Here is a 23,135-nt window from a genome sequence, read left to right as displayed (position 1 = left end):
ATTTAAGAAAATGAGTTATATATGTAAATGCAGAGAAAAGGATCTGGAAGGTTATGCCTGCGACTCTAACAGGATTGGTATTGGAAGCTGCAAGGGGGTGAGTGGTGAACAGGACTTCTTCCCTCTATATACTTCTGTATCGTTTGAAATTTTATGAGCAAGAATGCATAATGTATTTTTTTATTAAAAAATCAAAAAATTTAAAATATTAAGTAATGCTATTTCTGGCCCATTACTAGAGAAAAAGATAGGATTTCTACTCTTTTCCTTGTAGAGGTGTAACCTATTCCAGAACAGAAAACGAAAGCAAACATAAAATTACTCAGCCTGTGCTAGCTCTGCAGTTTGGGGTATTTCTCTTCCCTTTACTTTCTTTGCTCAGGATTGCTGGAGGAAGAACCCAGGCCCCCAGCTAGAAGTGGGAAAAGTGGCCCCATCCACAGGACAGGTACGAGACCGACCGCACCACCCAGGGTTTGAGAATAAATCAGGGGTTTCTCCTGAATTTTTTATTTTCGAAACTACCTTCTTTGAAATGACCTATGTGAAGGTAGAACTGACCTGAGGGAAACGAGAGTGATCTGGGGTCACAAGGAAATAAATCTTTGCTGCAAAGCCTCAGGAAGGACTGCTGCCTTCAGACAGGCCTGCCAGCTGAGCAGTAGTCGCAAAACAGTCATGTGCCTTGTGGCTGCAGGACTCAACCAGCAGGCACGCTTGCTGCACTTTAAAATCCGATTTCCTCATTATACATTCCTGCCCTTCATTCCACTGCAGGTGACTGTTCCCCTACACCAGGCATAAAGCAGAGTCCAAAGGACAGCACTGAAGCAGCAGCGTGGCCAGAGGGAAAGATGGGAGGGAGGGGGAGAAAGACTGACCTGCTGTTGAGCTCGCTGCCCCCACCAGCCATCTTCCCGCCCAGCCTGGCCTGGGCCTGAGCTTGGCCTCCGACCCCTCCAGGCTCCCCAGCCTCGGTCCGGGGAGGCTGCTGGAGCCCTGAGCCCTGAGCAGGAAGTCTGCTCTGGGACTCACCCAGAGATGACTCCGCCCAAGTAGGGAAAAGGGAAGTGAAAGTACTTGTCAGTGAGCTGTGCTGTGCAGATGCCCTCCCTCTTCTCGCAACTCCACTGTGCTTCCAGCCATCCTGACATGTGGCCCCAGGGATGAAAGACAAGGAGAGACAGTCAGGGCCTGGAGGGCCAGGGCAGGAGGAGGGCCAGCCCCCAGGGGGTCCACCTGTTTGGGCAAAGACAGCAACAACTTCTGCATGACCCCAGCTGTCCTCAGTCTCCTGCCTTCTCAGAGCAGTTCAGAGTATAGCACAGGGTCAGGGGTAAGCTCCCTGAGTGCCCCTTCCCCTTGCCGAGATGACCATGGTGGGGGAGAGGAAGAGGCAGAGACTTCAAATCTTTTCTCTGGGCTGTGGGAGAGCCTGGACCGACCCAGTGAGGCCCCAGCGTGTGGACACGGAGCAGGAGAGAGCCCAACGCTCAGCTTTACAAAGTGGAGAGAATGTTCTTAGTATTCCGGGAAGTCAGCCAGAGGTAGGAGAAAAGTCTCCAAGGCCCTGGGGCCAGAGGCTGGAGCCAAGTTGGTGACAAGGGTTGACATCTTAGGTGCAAGGGTCTAAGGTGCCCCGACTACGGGGTTGCTTCACAACTGCAGCCAGGGGTGATGAGGAGAAACCTGGGAAGCAGTCATTGGAATGCTGAGGGGCAAAGGCTTCCCTTTGGATGGAGATGGAGGTTGGAACCCAGATAACCTAGAAATGAAAAGGCAGGTGACCCCAGCTGAGAGGGTGACCCTTGGCCCTGAAGGTGTGTCCGCGCACAGGTTTTTCACTCAGATTCTGAGTCATCATTCCACAAAGAATGAGAAGTGACCAAAAGACTCACTTGAGTCAGCATAAAAGCAAATCATATTTGAAGATGAGTGGGAAGGTTTCTACCTTCTCTCCACTTCTGTTCTTTCTTTCCCCCAAAGAAGTGAGCATCACATCTCAGTGGTTGGGACAGGTCCCAGGACACTGATGAGGGCATCTTTTCCAGTGGGCAGGGTCTCAGTGGTACCAGGTCCTGCACACGCGTGGATCCCTCTCTCCCTCCCTCACCTTGGGGGGCTAGAAGGACCAGTAAGCCGAGCCTCTGTTGGGCACAACCGTCCTCTGCTCCTGACTCCATGGGGCACGGGGTCCAGACAAGGCTGGCGCAGACCACACCTGCCATTTCTAGTGTCCCCTCTCCCTCTTCTCTCTGTCCCTGGGCAGCTGGTGGCCCAGGCCACTGCCGTGCTGGCTGTTGACATAAATGTGCCCACTTTTCTGTTGTCTGTTTAGGACCTTCAAGATGAGCATCTGGAATTAGAAGCCACCTAGCAGCAGCTGGGCGAGCAATCCACAGGGTGGACACTCCCGCGCGGGGGCTGCTCCTGGCCCCTGGCAGAGACCTTCCTGTGGGTCTGAGAAAGCTGGGCCTGCACCACACTCTATGAGAGCAGTGGGGGTTTCTGGAGCATCCCCAGGCCTCTGTGGAGAACACAGTTTCTTTGAGCCAAGAACTCGGGTTTGGAAAAGGACAGGACCAAATTAAGAAGCAGGTTGATCCTATGATAAACCATAATGAAAAAGAAAATATATACGTAAAAGAGAATATATATCTATGTATAACTGCATCACTTTGCTGTACAGCAGAAATGAACACAATATTGTAAATCAACCATAATTCAATTAAAAAAAAAAAAGAAGTTGTTGAACTCCTCCTACAAACCCTGCTGGAGTGATTGAAGGAAATAAGGGGGCACCTGGGGCATTTTCCATGGCTGTGAGGAGCACTGACAATGGGGAGCATTTCTGCTGTCCCGGGAGGAGCCCAGCTACTGGGCCTGGAAACCCAGAGAGCAGGGGAGGTCATGGTTGAGGAGGGACCTGGGGCAGAGGACCCGCTAAGGCGACGGGCTTCACGAGCTTCACCAGGAACAGCTTCCCCTCAGACTTCAGTAGCGGGGCTGAGTCTCTAAGTTGGGAGACCCCAGTGGGGACCAGAGGCTTGTCCCTGAGACCAGACAGTAGGACCTGGGATCTGAGCTTGAAGGGCAGAAGGAAGCAGCAGCAGCTGCCACAGTGGCCACTGGGGCCAGAGGATCAAGACCCTCCGCTCCTCCATGGGTGTAGAAGTGGAGGAGAGCGGGCGCCTGGGACCTAAGTGGTTACACTCAGGCCCTGCTCCATTGTCCCCTTCCAGGGACAGCACATCGGTCAGTGGGACTGGCCTGGACCCCCTGCTCCTCCCTCCTCCTGGGAGACTCTCTGGGTAGAAGGGGTGAGTCTGCTTGTTCCTTGTTGGGTCTCCCTGGGCTTGTCCTTCCTGCAGGGCTAGGGCTCTGTCAGCCCTTCCAAGGTCAAGTGCACAGAGACAGGGGCCTGGGGAGTGGGGTGGGGTGGGGTGTGACTGATTGGAGCTGTGCAAGACTGTGTGGATAAGCCCAATTCTGAGGTTCAGTTTTAGGGGTCTCTTTTTTGCTACATGGTAAGCCACATCGCTAAGCCCCATCCAGCTCTTATCATGAAGAAAACTAGTATTTTGGTCCCCATCTGTCTCACCTTTTTGCCTGTCAGTTGGTTTCGAACTCAAGTGAAGAGGATTTATACACAGAATTTGGGGTTCTTCTTTGTGACTTTCACCTTCCTGGGATTTTCCCCTCTCTCCCCAGAAAGCCTGGTTGCCCTGGGCTTCTTCCCGGCTCTGCTGACCAGAGAGAAGGTTGGCTTCCTACCAAAGTTTTGGCCACCCCGTGTAAGGCTGCGGCTGCTCTCTAGTAGAGTAATAATAAACAGGAAACACTTTGTTCTGGCTGCTTCCCTTGAGTTTCAACTTCCCTCTACCATCAGCCTGCTTTTGTTCACTTTCTAGAAGCCGTAGGCAACTGTTCTTTGCATATTGTCCTCATAGGGACATCTTCCACCCAGTTTACTCAGAGACAGCTGAAGAACCCCGTTCTCTCCTCCAAACAGAAGGCCCGGTCCTCTCCACCCAGATAGCAGGGTGTGTGCTGATGCTCTGGAACCCACACTGGGAGGTTCAGGCTGAAGGGTGGAGCCCAGGACCTCAGGAGCATCAGTCCTACTGCAGTTCCCAGGGACACAGGCACACTCCCCCCAGGTAAGACCACGGCCAGGCTCCTTTGCAGCCAACAGCCCACATATGCGTCCAGGTAAATGGAACTGACAGGGGTGATGGGCTTAGTGGCCGTCCTTGCCCTTGGCTGTCCAGGGTGGTGGAGTGGACCCTCTCCCTTCTAACATGATGACCGACTCAGCCTTAATCTCCAAAGCAGAGGCAATGGAACCACAGTCAACCTGTTCCATTCGATTCAGGAACGTGCCCCCCAGGCTCTGTGGCCTCTCAGACTGGCCTGGGACCACCCCATTCCTCCCCTTAGACATCAGAGCTCACTGATGGTCCCCGGGTGGGTTCTGCCAGTCAGTTTCATTTTCCTTGGCTGTCCAGCCTCCTCCACCCCTTTCCTAACAGACCTGGATTCCTTTGGGTGAAGACTTCTCCCCTTTGTGTGCAGGAGTAGCAGGAATGTTAACCAAGACACTGGCCCATGAGTAAGCCAGGCCGGCCAGACTCTCTTTGGGGAGTTGGACTCTCACGTGAAGTTTGTTAAGGAGTTAAAACACAGTTGGATAACATTTGTTCGGTGGCAGCTCCTTAACAAGATGGAGGAGATGTTCCTGGTGTTCAGTTCCTGGAGCAGCTCTGCTTCCTGCCTGGTTCTGGGGGCCATTTGCAGGCTCTGAGCCCAGCCTCCTGCCTTTTCGTGAGCCACTGTGCATCCCATCAACGAAGTCCCTTTCTGTCTAACCTAGATAAAGTTGGCCTCACTGGCAAAGAGCCCTAATCGATACAAGGATATGTGCATGTAAGTTTTCTTAATTTATTTACTTATTGCTTTCAGGGTCAGCACTTTCTAAGTGTACAGCAAATATTATCTCACTAACCCTCACAGTGATCCAGTGAGCTATGTACTACTAGTATCTCCATTTTACAGATAAAACACGGCATGGGGAGGGTAAGTAACTTGCTGAAGGACACACAGCCAGTACATGAGAAGCTGGGTTTCCACCTACACGGGCTAACTGCAGAGTCTGTGCTCTTATACAATAGATACAGCACAAATTAGCACCATTCACAACACCAAAAATAATCAATAAGGGCCAGCTGCAATCAAGCCTTGATGAAAAATGAAAGTTGTGATAAGGATGACACGTAACTATATTTACTGACATGTAACAATGCCCATTAAGTGGAAAACATTGATTAGAACACATTTTATTATTCAGATGGTATAACTACTCCCTCTTCATCCTCCACCCCTACCCGCACATTACAAAGCCCAGAATCATTTTCATCAAATTGTCAACCATGTTTATTCTCCTTACCTGGAGAGCCCTACCAAGCATTGTGCTTCTTATTGGTAGGAGACACAAGGTACGATAGCTTGGCGCTTTGGAGGGAATATCCTGTTATGCGCCAGACCATTGAACCCCTAAAAATTTACCTATATGGCATGTCTCCAAATCTTATAGGGTTTATCTCTCATCATCTGGAGTGCATGTGACTCAGCCAGGCTTTTAGAACACTCAACACTTCTTGCTCATCAGGTACAATTAACATACTGTCATTGTGATAGTTAATTTTATGTGTCAACTTGACTGGACAATCTTGGATGCCCAGATGATCCTGGGTGTCTCTGAGGATATTAGCATTTGAATAGGTGGGCTCAGTAGATTGCCCTCTTCAAGGTAAGTGGGCACCATCCAATCTGTTAAGGGCCTGAATAAAACAAGAATTGAAGGAAGGGAAATTTGTTCTCTTCTTGCCTGCCTGGTTGGGCTGGGACAGGTGTCTCCAACTGTCGTTAGACTGGAACTTACACCGTTGGCTCCGCTGGTTCTTGGGCCTTCAGACTTGGACTGGAATTACATACCACTTTTACTGGGTCTCTGGCTTGCAGATGGCATATCATAAGACTTTTCAGCCTCCATGTACACATAAACCAATTCACATTTTATATATAAACAAACACACACACACACATATATATATATATATATGAGAGAGAGAGAGAGAGAGAGACAGAGTTCTGTTTCTCCAGAGATCCCTGATTAATACAGTCATCAATATAGTGGACCAATGTAATGTACTGCAGAGTGGCCAGACAGTCTTGGTCCCTTCAGGCTATATTGTGACAGAGAGCAGGAGAATTCACATAGCCCTGGGGCAAGATTGTAAACATGTACTGTTGTCCAGTCCATGTGAACATGAGCTGCTTTTATCCTACTTCCTACTGAATGTTTTAAAAGTACATTTCTCCATATTAATAGTTGCATGACATATACCATAGGCCGTGCTAATCTGCTCTAATGAAGACACCACACCAAGCGACAACAGCTGCAACTGGGGCTACTATTGGTTAAATTTCTAGTAGTCATCTAGCAGCCATGAACCACTTAGCTTTTGCAGAAGCCAGACTGCTGTTCAAACAAAGATGTAATGAGGATTACAACCCTTGCATCCTTAAATCTTTGCATGTGGCACTAACCTCTGTCATTCCCTCATTCTCCAGGACTGTGATTTTCTTTCAATTTACCATTTTCACCAAAGGGAAAGTTCAGTTTCAAGCCCTTCTGCTTGGCCTTTCCTAAGACAGTCATTGTTATTTCACAGGTTAAAGATCCAGGTCAGTCAACTGCTATGTATGTTCTCATTCTTACTTTCAGGAACTGGGGTAATGGCTGCTGGGTGATCCCATGGATTGAGTGGACTCACTGTTAGATGGACATTACCTGACATCCATACACTCCACTCTAGCAGGGACCATGATGGTGTTTTGGGACCCCAGGTATTAGCATCAACTCAGATCCTGTATCAACAACTGTTAAAAGATGTGTGTATTTTCCTTTGTCTGGCATATGGTTACTTGAATAAATGACCTTAGGTCCTTTTGGTGAAGAACTCAGGGAATCACTACCTTTACACTTTCTTAAGAGACCTGCCCTCATTTCCATGAGCAGGTCCTAGACTTGGCTCAGGTCTGGAAACGAGGCAAGGGATCTTGACTTTTTATTGGGGTAGCTGATCTCAGCCATCTGTTCATCTATTTTTAATCTTTTTTGATGATATATATGAAGCAATATCCTTGTTGGCTGCCCATCTCTCTATAAGTTTAAGGTGTACAGCATAATGATTTCTTATATCCATCATAAAATGATTACCACAATAGGTTTAGTGACCGTGTCCGATTAGCTATCTCCATAGACTGCTTTGGGCCAGGGCCCCAGCCGTCATTCTAACCTTGCTGCACATTACAAAAATTATTTCATCTGGCTCTGACAGTTAAATGCTGCCACCTGGCTTCCATTATTCTAGAATCCTATCATTTCCATTGTTACTAGGGAATCCAGTTCTATAAAACATTCCTCCATTATGCCAACCTACAGAGGACAGCCCCCGCTGAGCATCTCAGGGATGCTGGTGCCCCTCAGCTGTGTGCTCCTTATCACCTTGTTAAGTTAATGTCTCTGAGGCCTCCTGAAGAGCACAGTAACCCGGTGGATGGGTTTTCCAGTTGTAGAGAGTGGAGCCATGCCAACATCCTGAGGCTTTCGGATCTTCTTTTCCACAGTCTGCCCTGGCATCTCTGCTTCCACTTCATCTAGTAGGTACCACAGTTTATACTAAGCTTTTTTTTTAATTAAATTTTTTAATTAAATGTTTTTCTTCCAGTTTTATTGAGATATAAGTGACATACAGCACTGTATAAGTTTAAGGTATATATAATGATTTGACTTATATACATCATGAAATGATTACCACAATAAGTTTAGTGAACAGCCATTTTTATTCCAAAATTAAAGGAATAGAAAAATATATATATATATATAAACCTTTAAGAGCCACCCAGGAGCATACTTGAATCATCCCCTTTGGCCCTTGCCAGGCTAATTAAACTTCTTGACACAGGAGAGTGCGTCTGTAGTGACAATTTTCCCTTTTCCAGTCTCATATTCCCCTTCTTTGTCCAGGACCCACCCCCAGACACAACCTCCTGGTAGCTGCTGGTACATGGTGGCCAGTCCTGCAGCTCCACTGGGGTAAATTCTTTCTTCAGCTGGCAGGACAACCCAGGACTTTCCCAGTGAGGTCATGCTGGGAGGACTCTGCAGTCTTCACTCAAGCAAGATTAGGATGGGGTAGGGTGGGGTGTCTGTCTTCCAACAAAGGGTAGGGAATCCTTTTGCAGGCCCCGTGGGTTGGGGGAGACCTGGAGTTCAAGGTTCTCACTTGCATCTACCTAGAAAGGCTGATTCTGATTCAGGACTGCACTCCTTCTTTACCAGGGATCTGCCTTTGGCACAGGAGGCCATCCCGGTTTAGACTTCAGTCTTCTCCTATGTTCTGCCATTCTTAAAACTGGGACCTGTGTCAGGCCTTCCTTTTGTCTGCCTTCTAGCTGCAGTTGTAAGGGTGTCTTTGCTTTGACTCATAGATTTAAGGCTGTCATTTATTCTTTTCAATATATTAGTGGCACTTAGCAATAGCCACCAAAATCTACAACTCCATTTACCATTTCTCCTTGTGAATGCCAATTTCAAAAGCTAGTGAAATCCTCTTTATCTCATTGAGTTTCCCAAAGGTGAAAGTTTGCCAACAGCACTATTAGAGCACACCAGGGACCATCAATATACCACCCATCACCATCTGGCCAGACTGTGATCCAAATCCAGAACCCACCCTTACAGCCTGCTTGCTAGGACCATTACCTTAAGTTGGGTTCCCTAGAAGCAGAGCCTGAGATAAAGTCTCTTAAGTAAGTGATTTATTGTGAGCTTCTTTGGGAGAAAGGGGGGAGGGAAGCAAGATTGCAGGAAAAGCTAAGCAAGGATGTGATTACAGCCACAGACTAGCTCCAGCCCGATCTCACGAGGAACACGGGAGCATGAATCATAACACAAGGTTGAATCCACCTTGGCACTGGAGGCTGGCCCCCAGGCCAAGGAAGTGTAACCCTCCAGGTGAAGCTGGCTGCATTTGCTGAAGGCAATGCTCTGGGGAGGGGCGGTGTCAGCAGCCAGCCTTCCATGCGGCTGGGGGATGAGAAGTCTGCTCCAAAAGGGGTTTTCCAGGACACTAACAACATCCACTATTCCAGTGAACTGTCCTCATTTGTTTCCTGAATAGTGAACACTTCCTTGAAATTCTTCTCAAATTCTGCCTCCAGTCTAAGTCCCATTAGGCCAAAGTCGTTGAACTGGAAAAAAATAAAAATAAAATGAACACAAAACTCATGATCCTCAATATCAGTGTCATTGGCCACCTTGTAACTGAGAATGACCAGGACTCTTGTCTTAGACACCCTACGTCATATGAACCAGGTTATGCTAAAGAACTCATGCAGCGAAGAGCAACATGCTTCCTAAGAGCACGATTATTTCTTATTAACAAGATAGAAATGGGAAATCATAACCACACTTGGGGACTCTTACTTATTTGGTTGGGTTATTGATTTCAGTGAGAGTTAGAAAAGTAATCTATGTTCTTTGTAACAGTGCAAATAGTACAGATTGCTTTTAAGTTAGATCAATGATCTACCTTTTTCACTGTCACTTCTGTTCCCCTCTGGTGACTCCTGTTAAACTATATGATCCATTCACATGGAGTGGAATCTGGAGATTGGGATTTCTGAGAGGTCAGATTGAGTGTTTTGGGGGAGAGCTAAGAAGCGCAATGTAACGTTAAGATGCACGTCTCTTCTCCCTGGGTTTGGAGCAGGCAGGACTCTGCTGTTCTCAATGGCAGCTGTAGGAGGGTCTGAGCTCTTCGGGGCCTGGGGTTCTGGTTGCAGGGACACCTTCTGATTCACTGTTACTACACCTTGCTGAGCTCCAGTCTTGAACGGAAAAGTCACTGACTTCCGGAACTCTTGCTTTGCAGGTTTCATAGGATGAGGGAAACTAAAGTTTCCCAGGTACCAGAAAATGAGGGCAGAGTGGCTCCATGGACAGAAAATGAAATGGAAGCAGGGAGAACCACTGACCTTGTAAGATGCCCTGTGGTTCTGAAAGATGAGGCGCATGTCCTGCACAAACCCCTCCACGTGGGAGTAACCCTGCTCATTCAGCCTCTTCTTGATCTTGTCCAACCACATGGGTTCCTTTAGGTTTTCAGAAGCCTCTTTAATCTAGTGAAAAACAAAAATCAACGGGAGAATTACTGGCAGAGCTCAATGTGTGCCTCCTGCAGATTCCCATCAAATCCAGTAGAAATACAAAAAGGTAAAGGTAACAGCAGCTCATGCCCTCACTCCCATGGGATTCTGATCTCAAATCCCATGGGTACCTGTTTCAAGGTGGGGTAACATCATGGCAGCCTGTAATCGCAGTTTGTTATTGTTACTTACATAATAGTAGTATGGAATCTTCGCAAAAAAGGTGCTCTCTGTATGACAATAGACCTTCAAGAGGAGGAACTCACATTTCTGCAAAAGAAGGTGGCTGTGAGGGAAAAGCAGCTTGGAGACAATGAGCCCATATACATGTCCAGGCAGAGGCATGACTCACACCAGTATCTGGAAGTTTCCCCAAACATGGATGGCTCTTGGAAACAGACATGCAATGGCTGCAAACAAGTTCTGGTGTGATTTCAGTGTGACTGAGTCACGGCTCACCCTTTGGTTGCCTTTCTCCTGACCCTGCCTATTTGACTTCTCACATGTGAGGGGAAAGGGGAAGACTTGGGGTTCCCATCCGACTCACCAACTGCTCCTCGGGCTGCATCTGCCTTGCCAGGACCCCAGATTGCCCGAGACACTGCTGGCTTCCAGAAGACTCCTTCATCCTGCAGAAGGTGCAACTCCACGGGCTCCTGAGGGGCCGGACATAAGTGAGCGAGGGCAAGGTCCCTGGAAACAGTCATCACTCCTATGTCTGATACTGTCCTCCTTTCAGGAATGTTGATGGACACAGCTGGAGGAGGAAGGGGGCACCTCCAGAGTCTCCAAGAACCCCACGTGGGGTCTGAGCCAATGACCCTCATCCCATCGAAGGAGCAACAAGGGGTCAGGGCATGGAGGTGGTGTCAGGATGGGTAGTGGGCTCTTCTTTCTCTGTTTCTGGGAGCACAAGGGATCCCGCCCGCCAGGCCTGAGTGTCGAAACCGAGCCTTAACCCCTGGGGGGCCTTGGGCTTCCCTCAGCCCATTAAGAACGTGGCAAAATGAGGGAACCAGCCCATGTTTCCTGCCTTTTCTGAATAAGTGCAGAACACAAACAAGTGGCATTTCCACCCCCATGAACAGGAGTCCATGCTGGAAAACTTCCAGGAAAGGACAGTACCAGTATGTGGGCAAAGGACCTGGCTACCGACCTAGAGGAGAGCAAAACGCATTAACTTGCCACTGGCAGCATCTTGAAACAGCTCTCCGGATCATACTGCTGGACCCTGTACCTATGGCCCTGCTGTTTCCCCATCCAGACATAGTAAGAACTCTGTAGGGAGAGTGTGTACGGCAGGAGGAAGGGTCCCTAATAAGAAGGGAGGGGCTGCATCTCACGAACCTCTCAGTTTCCACAGGTGGGATGTGACAGTCCTCATGAAAAGATCTCGAACAAGTATCACAGCAAAACAGCTTTCCTCCATCCCGGCACGTCTCACACACATCTGAGTTTCCCAGCTGGAAGGTAAAACAACATCTATATCCCTGGTGAGACCCCAGAAGGCCAGAACTAGGGGAATCTAGAACTCATTGCCTTTGTGTGAATCTGAATGGACACTTATATGCTTCTCCCTGAGATATTAAAGAACAGCATAGCGTGGCGATTTCAGAAGCAGAAATTGTGGTCTGCAATGAAATTCAGGAGAAAGGGCCTGTGTGTCAGACCAGAAAAGTCTTCCCTATAAAACCAGAGACTCTAACACTGAAAGGTTAGCAACAAAAGAAGACAATTTTTTAGGAATCTGAATAACTTTATTACCTTGCAGATAAAATAAGGTCCTGAAATAAAGTGTTAAATGCATTTGTCTATACCACAATAATTAAATTGACTCCTTGAAGGGTCATATATTGAGAATTTAATAAGGTGGATCAAACTTAGCATGGAAAGTAATACAAGATTATTTTAACAATTATTTTGAGTCTTGTTCTGGGCTTTTGCGTGAAACTACTTGTGTCGGGTGAATTGGGATTCTGGCCATTTCTTTTGTTTTTGAAATGGCCATATATGAGGAAGTGCTAGCTCCAAGGACCATTTTGCCCAAATCTCCCATTCAATGTTCTGGGGATCCTCAAGGACACCCCCCAGTTGGAGACTGAGACTGCTCTGACATGGAGTCACGGGGCCATGTTTTTTCTCATCAGTGTAGACACTCACAGATTACCATCATCGTTCTCTAGAAAGTGATGACGCCTCTTCCCAGAAGAACAAGGAATAACAAATATAACCAATGTCTAAGAACCTCACATTTGTGTATTTTTTAGCAGATTTATCTAGCTCTTTGTTTCTTAGTCCAGCTGCACATTAGAACTTTCAGGGCAGAGTATATAAAATACTAATGCCCTGGTCCCTATGCCAGAAATTCTGAATCAGTTTGTCCGGGTGGGGCAGATCCATTGGTGTTCTTCTTTAATTCATGGAATGGGTAATTTTGTGTATCAGAATCATCTGGGGAGTTTTAAACAATCCCAATGTCCAAGTCATAGCCTAGACTGATGAACAGAATTTCCTCTAGGGTGGGATCTGGGCAATACTATTTTCCAAAGGTCTTAGTTTCAGCATAAGTTGAGACTTACCCTGGGCAAAGGGGATATTATAGGCCTGAATTGGCCTGTACTATCAGTCCCAGGAAAGATTATTAACAGCAATGAGGGTACTCTTGCTGGAACACCTGCCATCTCCTCCCCATGGACTCTTGGCCGTGGGCTGTGAGACCTGACCCTGTGTGTCTATATCCATCCCAAACAAGCCACACAAACACTGGACTCCAGCACTGTTTAGATGACTAAAGAATCCTTCAGTTGGCCAAGGGTCAGAAAGAGTGTGGATAAGATCTAAATATTGTTGGGGGGATTGCTCTGGAGGTAAACTATATGTAAAACTACTTGACTATCCCTCCTCTTTTGGACGTTGTGTATCAGTATTACTGCATACTAACCCATGTGAGTGCTTCCCCCTGGAGTTGTGCAAAGGTGACTCTGCTTAAAATGTCCATCCTGTTGCAATGAAGGGAATCAAAATATGATTCAACTTAGAGAGTGGAGTCATCCATAATTTTAGCAGACCTTAAAGCATCCAGCCATATGGTACCAGTTTGAGTAAAAATGCCCTGTGATTTGCTATGTGGTGACCAGCTCAGCACCATGATGGCTCCCTCAAGATTGGATACAGGGCTTCCGTAAAGAACCCACTAGCCCTGAGTGCATTTCTCTGCAGGACTCACAACAGGGTTCACACCTTAACTTGCCAGGTTGGCCTGGCCTGTTCCTTTTGGTTGTTGCTTAAAACCATCTAGCTCTACCTGTACCTTGGAATAGATGTTTGGGATTTTCCTTTCCTTCCTTATTGCCTTCTTTAAAACTGCTGTTTTCCCCTCAAATTTCCTCCTTATCCCTCATCTGCAGGCCAGCCGCACCCATTACTACTTCAAGCCCAGGCTCTAGAGATCCCAGTGGTCTCAAGCTCTGCCTCCGAGACTCACTTTTGGGGGAAATGAGGAAATGGGAAGGTTTCCACTGAACAAATGGAAAGGATGCTTTCAGGCTGAGACACCCAACGCCAGAACCATGTACCTGATGTGGGCGATGCATCTGCTGTTCCCTGTTCATCACACATAGCAACACGCTGCACCTGAGTGTGAGTGCACTTCAGGGAAATGCGGTGAGGACTCAGAGAATGTGCCGAGGGGAAAGGCCTGCATTATCCTGGGGTTACAGGTGGGCGTGAGTACTTACACAAAGGTTATCTAAAGTATTGTCGTGAGACTTCGGTACTCCTTTCTGCATAAAAGAGAGAAAGATTAAAGGACAATATTGAATGAGATGTATGCATCCATCACTTATTTAAACAGCAATCTGTTGAGGGATTCAAGACACGGTTTACCCATTACTTCACACCTGTTTTTATGGATACACATATCTACTTGGAAAATAAAAAGTACCAAAGTACCACTATTTGGCCCAATGCAAGTTCTATTCCCTGGCTCTCAGATGCAAGGTGGGGGTTTGTGAAGCCATGCAGGGAGTCTGGCCCTGGTTCCCACAGACGGAGTTGGAGAAACTTTGCTGGTTTTCTTGCTTCGAGAGGCCCTTAGGCATTTTTCTCTATATTAGAAAATGTCATCCCACCTGGAGGAGCTGCAGTGAGAGTATCAGGCCGAGGACTCATCGTCAACAGCTCCAGCGACCACAGAGCCTAGAGTCCTGGCATCCATGCAAGTGTCCCAGAGAAGAATGTCACCACCTATCACAGGTCTCCTAGGGCACAGCCCCAAAGATAAAATGTGCCCAAGTTTCCCAGGGTTGCAACTCTTCTTCCAGAAGGTCACCCTCCTCTTCCCTCCCTCTGAATCCCAAAAAGTCAGCTAGCTGACTCTTCAGAGGTAACTGACTACCACCCACTAACTTTACATTGCGTTCCAATATTCAATAGAATGACCTGACCTCCTTCCCTCTAGGACACAGGCAGCCTCAGCTTTTATCTGCAGCCCAGGGCAGAGTGGTCATGGAAAAGTGTGATCCATGGGACAATGATCTGAGAGGTGTCCGTGTCACTGCCCACGTTTCTGTGTGGCCTAAAGTTCACCACCCATCCCCATTAGTTATTCTTCCATGTTAGACAATGAAGTTGAAACAATCCCTGAGGTCAGAGATATTGTTTCAATCTTCTAATGACCATTGGGCATTTAGTGTGCACTCAATCATTGTATGTTGGATAAGTGAATAAATGAGTATCATTTCACTTAGGAACAGATTACTTGCTATCTCCTAAGCAAATATTAGCCTACAATAAAAAGATTCTTCTAAAGGTGTATATCAGATTATTTTACAACACAGCAGCTGTCATCAAAAGGTTTTAGTGACCTTTGTGAGGAGCCAGGAAGCTGTCATGTGGTGCTGAGAGTGACACTGAAGATTCCAGAAGCCAAGGGGCAAGAGAGGTTCTGAGAGGCACAGAGGACCCACGGAGGTAGTAATGGGTCCTGAGATCCGCCACTTGGGAAGCTTCTGTTCTTGCTCATAGGGAGATGCAAAATATAGAGGTAACTGCAGGTTGTTGCTAAAAAGTGCTGCACCCACAAATAAGGGTAGAATCTGTTGGTAGGACGTTGTCAGCTTACGTGGGTAATCTAACTGAGTAACTCTTGGCACCTGGGGAATGGTACAGATGCTGGTCTTTAATATACTCACTAAGTAGGGCAAATAATATGATAGTTTCCCTTTAGGAAATCCAGTGGGTGAAATGTCCCAAGGACTTAGAGTTCAAATTGTCCAGAACATCAGATAATGTAAAGGTCTGGACCTCACATTCCCAGTGGAAGATGAAGTCCCATTGGCCAGCTACGTCTGACCTGTCTTAGAAGTCTGTGAACATCTTGAATGGCCATTTCTACATGAAGTGTATAAGAATGGCACTTCTCACCTCCTCCTTCTTCTCAAGTTCTCATTCTACCCAACCCTGGAAAAACCATCACCATGTCCTGAATCTACACTGTACCGTACATATTTGTTTGTTGCCTCCATAGAGGAAGGAATCACTTTCATAGATAGAAGGGAAGTCTGCACAGCCCCCTTGAGGAACTGAAAGAGTGGCATCAGAGTAAACAATTTTCCAGGTCAGCCCCTCCTATACTTAGACTGTGAATAAGCTTTTGATTCATCAGATTTCATTAAAGTTAGGAAATAGTAACATTGATTTAAAAAATCTGGGTTTGAGTTGAAGATGACCCTATCACCTTATTATGATATATTTTTATGTATTCCAGCATCATGTTTTCTTTTACAACTTTGACACCCTTACATCTGCATCTATAGCTAAAGCACATCCATGAGGTCTATTTTAATGGCCCCTTATCACCTCCATCTCAAATGGTTTACCATTCAAAGAAGATCTTGCCATATATACAACATAGTGTTCAAAGTAGCAACACTGAAGGTGCATACCAAAAGTTTTTAAAAGGTGGGAGTGGGGTGTTGGAGGAAGTTTAATAATAATTACCCAGTTGAGAAACCACAGAATAATACACAGTGCATGAAAAATCAGTTATGTGATGAGAACTTGTAGAAAGTTATGCAATAATCACCTTTCTTATCCTGCCATATTTCCTTGGAGGGTTATGGAGAAATCTTTTCTGAAAGATAAAAAGATCTAAGTATATGGTTGGCCTGTGAGTCTCGCATTTCCAACCTCCTCCCAAATATTTCTTCCTGGATGTCCCACTGTCAGCCCAAAGCCAAGGTGTCTAAATGAGAAATCATCTCCCTCTCCTCACTTGTACTTCTTCTAGAATTCAATCAGTGGTAGCTTAAAAATTATCTTTAGAACTTTTTTTTCCTCCTGTGCTTTTTTCCTAACTTTAAGAGGTTTTCCTTCATAATCTCTTTGACACCTCTCACCTCCTCTCCATTTCCACCAGTGTCACTCAAGCTTGAGTCCCTCTCCCAGGGCTAGTCAATCAACACACACTTATCCCATGCCTACTTGGTGCCAGACATTCTGGCCAATCTTGGGCACACAAAGATGGACAAACCCAAGAGGCGTCTAGAGAGAAAAAGGGGATGCATGGAAGGATGAGAATAAAACAGTATAAGAAAGGCCTTAGTAATGGGCTCAGGGAGCCTGGGAAGGGATGGTCAGGGTCAGGTCAGTCAGGGAATATTCAGGGAAAAATGGCATTTGAGCTGAGCATTGCATGTTGAGTGTAGGTTTCTTGGGCTGAAAGACACTGAAGTCATTTCAAGGCCCCATGGCCACCTAAAACACTATTTTAAATATGTCATTTCACACCTCAGAAGACTTCACTGATTTTGCATTGTCTATATTGTGAGTTTAAACATCTTAGCCTGGCATTAAATCCCTCCACAAACAACTCCAGTTGATGGATTATGCCTTATCACATACAATATGTCTACCTCAACCATGGTTCTGGTTTTCGTGCCATTCTTTGTCTGGAGTAACTTCTTCCTACTTGTTTGATTGTAAACTGTCTTCTTCTTTCAGTGCATAAAGCTGTCTGCATGCACCTGAGTCAGAATTACCTTTCCTTCCTCCAAGCTCCTGCATCCATCCTGACAGAGCCCCTTTTACAACAGTGATGTGCTGCATTGTACTGAGGTTAGGAATGTGGAACATCTCTCCCCAGGTGAGAGGATAAACTCAGAGGCATCTGGGCTTTAGCTATAACTCGTCTGGGCTTTAGCCATAACAAATATTTGGTGAGCAAATAGTGACCTTATTCTTGGGGCACAGCAAGAAAAGTCACATCTCCCATCCCTGTCACTGGAATACCTCGATCAGCCAACGTAGGGGCATCCCACTACAGCGAACGCTTATCTTCCAGTTCTTGGATCTTTCGTGGCCTCCTCTGATTTCAAATTCCCTGGGGGTGAACCAGTCTCCATTCTCACTCTGTATACACTTCACCAAAACTCCTGTAAGACCAGGGTAAGTTAATCTTTAGCCCTCTTTGTTTTCAGATGGTGGGCTCCCAACACACTGGATCTGGACCCACCCAATTTGGTCTCAAGATCTAAAACAGGAGAGTCTAGCCTCCCGTTTCAGGCTTCAGAATCCCCAAACCTAGCCTTTAAGTCCCCTCAAAGGATATTTACTGCTTTGTGGCAACATTTCTTTAACCAATGTGCAACAACAACAACAAAATGATAATTACCATCAAAATCAACCTTTTAAAAGTATGTCAAAATCACCTACGAAGGAAAAGGAGGTGATTTTGAAGAGTGAGACCATTTCAATTTGCTAGGGATAGAGAACAAGTCAGAATCTCCTATGGACTTTGGGGAACCTCAGGTTGGGACTAAGATCTCCAATGGGGGCTCTGCGGCTCAGAACGGCACCACAGCAGCATCTGTGCCCTTTATTACACTTTTCATCCAGTTTAATGGCATTATTGAGCAGAGATTTTCCCATCCCTGAAATCATGGATAGCTGATATTAAAAATAATTGTGAAAGGCTATCCAATGGAAAATTTAAGTTATGTATAAAAGATAATCATATGCTTAACATCACTAGTCATTAGAGAAATGCAAGTCAAACCCACAATGAGATACCATTTCACACCCACTAAGACGGCCATCATAGAAAAGTCAGACAATAACAAGTGTTGGCAAGGAAGCAGAGAAATGGGAGCCCTCATACATTGCTGGTGGGAATATAGAACAGTACAGCCACTGTGGAAAACATTTTGGTGTTTCCTCAGTAGGTTAAACATGGAATCATCATATGAACCAGCAATTCCACTCCTAGGTATATACCCAAAAGAATTAAAAACATAAGTTCACACAAAAACTTGTACATGAATGTTCAAAACAGCATTATTCATAATAGTGAAAGAGTGGAAACAATCCAAGCTGATGAAAAGATAAACAAAATATGGTATATACATACCATGGAATATTATATTATTGGGCAATAAGAAGGAATGAAGTACTAATACACACTATTACATGGATGAATCTTGAAAACATAATCTTAAGTGAGAGAGCCAGTCCCAAAAGGGCACATATTATATGATTCCATTTAAATGAAATACCTAGAATAGGCCAATTTATGGAGCAGAAAATAGATTAGTGGAGAGAAAATAGATTAGCCCAGTTTAGGGCTGGGTGGTGGGGTGGGGTTAGGTGGGAATGGGCATTGATTGCTAATAGACATGGAGTTTCCTTTAGTGAAAAAATATTCTGACAAAAATATTCTAAAATTAGATTGTGGTGATGGCTGTACCATCTTGTGAATATACAAATAAAACTCAACATTGTGTTGTACACTCTCAGTGGTGAATTGTATCTCGGTTAAGCTGTTTAAATACCTTACCTCAATTATGTACATTAATTCCTCACAGCTACACCATGAAGCAGGTTTTTAATGATTTCTTCTTTAGATGAAGAATTTCAGGGTCAGAAAGGTCCCATTCTCTACTCAGCTGAATCAGTCCCTCTCGGCATAGCTGAGGCTGGGACTCAGGTTGTCTGATTCTGAATTCTGTTCTATCCTTACTACATCAAGCACCTGCCCTGGTGATAATCATCCAGAGGGAGAGAGGATATGAAGTTGGAGGCTGAGGGCCTCTTCCCTTTTATTTCTGCTTCATTTCTCTTTGGTCTCCCCATGGACACTTTCATGTGGGAGTAAGCACCTAATATGTATGATTTCTTAAAGTGTGAAAATAGCGACTTAGGGATCCCTTCCTCCTTCTCTCAAGCCAAACCATTGTCCCAATTCCTTCAACTATGTGTAATTCACATGGATAATTCCATTACTTCTCGTGATCCCTTCAGATAGGTGTTGCAAATAGATCATAAAACCCACCTTCTTCCAATTTCTTCTTATGTAACATCCCCTTCACCTTACCACAGGTCACAGGAAGTATCTGAGAGTGAAAATCCACTTTTTCATATCTGTGCTTTCTTTGCCCTGAAAGAGAAGATTCCTTCATTGTCTCATTTTCAATTGCACACGTACTGCTTCTCCCATGCTGAGTTTGTTCCTATAAAGATATGGAGGAACTTAGAAAGCTTTATTCCATAAATCTCTAGAGTCAAAGTCTTTCTCCCAAGTGGCATTTTTGATACATAACTACAGAACGTCTACCTCTACCTCATCCCTCAAATCTCACACAAAACAGAATGTGTTAGCAGAGAAATCGGGCTTCAGTAAAAGTGTCTTAGCTCCCAGGCCAGTCAGCCCCACTGATTCTTACATGACAATGAAACATACAGCTGCATCATGTTCTGAAGGGAGCCTCCAGTTATACCATTTCACTGCAGTTAGGTGGCTGGAGCAAAGTGAGAGACTGTACTTGCATCTCCCTATTTGAGCTCTGGTTAGTGAGCAGAGAGAGAGTAATGATGGGGGAACCTAATGGAGGTGATGTCTGCCTTCTCTTTGTGTTCTCTGCTTTGGTTCACTTCTCCCTCACATCGGCTTTCTCCTTAGCTGAAAGAGGAGTTCAGGAAGCTCTAGGATAATCTTCAAGTTGCATGGGGGGGGAGGGCTGCTAGAGACCTGATTCCACAGAAGTAGGGGTGAAAGGTCTTCAAACTAGCTCAAGGAGGATGTGTAACTGATGCTGACCCTCCAGCCAATGTTTTAGAGCTATGATGGGAAGAGGGGGAGCTGTCCATGGTCCAGTTTTGAGGTAGTAGGCTAGTAGAACTGGGATGAACTGAGAAGGATGGTGTGGGCCTAATTGACTCTCTTGCTTTACAGATGAAGAAATTGAAGTAAAAGCTGTCAAGTGACAGGTCCAAGCCCACACAGTCAGAAGAAGAGAATGACAGACTTCTGACTACCACTCCAGGCCACCCGTGGTGTGCAACCTCTGACTCTCTGTGTAGCAGGAAAACGGTCTGCTAAATAATGTGTGGGTGGTATATGTGCCCTTTATATGAAAGCAGACTATTTCCAGCTTGAAAGTTATCAGTTCAGCGAAGACAGCATCTCTGTGGTAGCCCCTGGACCCATTGGGTCTGGTTTAGATCTGTCACCAAGTTACTTGTTTGTGGAATTATCTTCTTTTTCTTTCATACACATTTTGAAAATAGACCAAATCATATACGTTTTCCAACAGTTAGTAAAGCTACATAAACAATTAGGGAAATGGATTTATCAGTAAAAACACAGAGTAAAGCACAGGAAATTAGCTGCATAATTATTGAGAGTGTATTCCCCTTTTCTTCTTTACCTCTTGACTTAACTTTTTTCTGTAGGGCTCTGCCACTATGAGTTAAGTGGAGTCTCTGTCTGCCTCTCCTTCTCCCTGAGAAAATAGAAAAATAGAATCACAGTCACAGACATGCAGTTGCATTGTGTATATTAGTGCTTTACAGAATTTCCATTGAAATGTAACTTCCCAAAAGCCTGTCTAATGCACAAAGAAAAATATATAATGCCTAGTCCTTAAGCACCAAGAATTAGATGGCAAATCTTAGACTCATCTTATGTTTTACTTTTCATTGTCTCACATTAGTAAAACAAACAAATAATAGAAATCAGCATTTTATTTATGTCTCAAGCAGCCATGTGTGCTTAATAGATGCCAATTGTACATCTACTAATGTACAATTAAAGGCAGTGAGTTAAGGGAAACCCTATGGCGGGCTTCACAGGTGAGACACATGTCCTGCGCATCACCTAGAATGAAGTTATTTGTACATTTGTGTTGAAAGTTTTAGTAATGTGACCAAGAGTTTTGTCCACCTGGGTTTAGACAAAGATATTAGAATCGAAGAAACTAACAAGAAGAAGTCTAATCAAGAGAATGGGTAGAACTGAGTCCTCCAAAACCTTGATTTCAAATAGTAATTAAGGACTGACTCAGTAGATGTTGCAGCAGAGGATGTTCTGCCATTTACAAGTTAATTGACTGTGGATATGCATCTCAGTATGTTTGCTATCATTCACATGTGTTTTATTTTCTAAGGTAGGAAGATAAATTCATTTCCTGCTTTCTGTGTTCAATGCCTACCATCAAATGGCCACCATCTGGCGGTGCTGGGTGGGGTAATACAGACCCCAAGAAGAAATATTTTCCAGACTACTCCTTCCGAACTGCTGTAAACTCTAAGCAGATTATGAGCATATATCAGACCAGCAAAGTAAAAAGACTCTTTCCTTCAGTCAAACCCAAAATGGACACATTGGTTGGAAAAATAATCCCACTTTCTGGTCTTTAAACTAAACAGTTACTGAGAGGGTTTTCATTTCCTCAAGATCAAAATGGCCTCATGGGACAAATGTTGATGATTAGACCTTATCAGAAGATCAAACAAGTCACAACTTTGCAAGTTGTCACCCTGTTATTATTTAACAAGATAATAGAATCTCTAACAAGATAATAGAATCTCAAACAAGAGGCCTACAGAGATTTCTAAACTTAAGAAATCTTAAGTTTAAGAAATCTTAAAACTTAAATTTCTAAACGTAAGAAAGTAGAAGACTTGGATAGTATAGCCATGGGCTAAGGAGAACCACTAACAAGACAGAATTGCAGTTCTTAAAGAGGCAGATTAATCTTTTGACTCCCTCTCACTTCCTCCCTCTGGAAGGTGGGTTCACCAGGCAATAGCAGGTCACCCACCCAGGTATGGCTTTCTGAGGCTCTCCGCACCTCCTCTCTCACCCAAGATGCCAAAGTGGTGGAATACTCTAGAAGACCATGATATTTCTGGTTCTCTTTCTCATTCCTCCCTCCTCTTCTAAAGGTCCATGCTCACAGCCCAGTGAGAAGAGATCCAGACAGCTCATCCTTGCCTCTCCCATATTCCAGTTTGGCTTGGCACTAAAACTCTGATTACAACCTTGGACAGTCCAGCAAATGCAGAGTTCTTTCTTGCTCTCTGTTTCTACCTGTTGCTTCTGGTTATATCTTTCGTGGGTAGTAGGTATGTTGGATTTACCTTTCATCAAATCTGTTAGGCCTAATATTTGTAGGGAGAAAAAGGAAATACATTGAAGTCCATTCTAGTCTAAAGCTTCTAGTAAAAGGAGATTTGGAGCTTAAAACCCACTAATTCGTAATATAGCGCTATTGTATTTTACTTTCAAAACAGATTGGCTGAGCAAGGCAGGATTTAACTATTTCTGTGTCCCCAGGCTGTAGTACCCATTTAATAACACTGAAACCCCATAACAAACCCTAATAAATACTATGGCAGTCAGATTATAATCTAAGGTTATTTTTTGAAAATTGTTATGTTTGGTATTAACCTCTAGAAGTAAATGTGACAATTTTAAATTTAATACTGTTTTCTCAAAATCTTAGTAGAACTAAGTCCCAACAGTTGAGAACAATTCACTAAGTGCCAAAAAGGGTGACCAACTGCCCCAGTCTGTTCAGGAC

At 45.0% G+C, this 23,135-nt stretch overlaps 2 protein-coding genes across 16 annotated transcripts in view; both read right to left on the bottom strand.

Annotated features, from left to right (window-relative positions):
• LOC133090029 (nuclear body protein SP140-like protein) overlaps positions 1 to 1,040 on the bottom strand; it is a 91,368-nt gene extending 90,328 nt beyond the window's left edge. For all 6 annotated transcript variants that reach the window (XM_061188282.1, XM_061188305.1, XM_061188291.1 and 3 more), the window contains exon 1: positions 882 to 1,040. In XM_061188282.1, coding sequence (XP_061044265.1) covers positions 882 to 913 — 32 coding nt within the window. In that variant the 5' untranslated portion in view covers positions 914 to 1,040. The remainder of the gene's footprint in view (positions 1 to 881) is intronic.
• Positions 1,041 to 8,869: 7,829 nt separating this feature from the next.
• SP140 (SP140 nuclear body protein) overlaps positions 8,870 to 23,135 on the bottom strand; it is an 81,990-nt gene continuing 67,724 nt past the window's right edge. For all 10 annotated transcript variants that reach the window (XM_061188230.1, XM_061188199.1, XM_061188208.1 and 7 more), the window contains 10 exons: positions 20,979 to 21,053; positions 19,604 to 19,708; positions 17,566 to 17,708; positions 16,361 to 16,408; positions 14,013 to 14,057; positions 11,623 to 11,738; positions 10,823 to 10,931; positions 10,468 to 10,545; positions 10,105 to 10,248; positions 8,870 to 9,318 (listed from right to left, as the gene is read on the bottom strand). In XM_061188230.1, coding sequence (XP_061044213.1) covers positions 9,211 to 9,318; positions 10,105 to 10,248; positions 10,468 to 10,545; positions 10,823 to 10,931; positions 11,623 to 11,738; positions 14,013 to 14,057; positions 16,361 to 16,408; positions 17,566 to 17,708; positions 19,604 to 19,708; positions 20,979 to 21,053 — 971 coding nt within the window. In that variant the 3' untranslated portion in view covers positions 8,870 to 9,210. The remainder of the gene's footprint in view (positions 9,319 to 10,104; positions 10,249 to 10,467; positions 10,546 to 10,822; positions 10,932 to 11,622; positions 11,739 to 14,012; positions 14,058 to 16,360; positions 16,409 to 17,565; positions 17,709 to 19,603; positions 19,709 to 20,978; positions 21,054 to 23,135) is intronic.

The sequence above is a fragment of the Eubalaena glacialis genome, chromosome 1, assembly GCF_028564815.1.
Source record: "Eubalaena glacialis isolate mEubGla1 chromosome 1, mEubGla1.1.hap2.+ XY, whole genome shotgun sequence".
NCBI lineage: Eukaryota > Metazoa > Chordata > Mammalia > Artiodactyla > Balaenidae > Eubalaena > Eubalaena glacialis.
The sequence above is the reverse complement of the archived record's forward strand: the minus strand, read 5'-3'. Positions and strand labels throughout refer to the sequence as shown.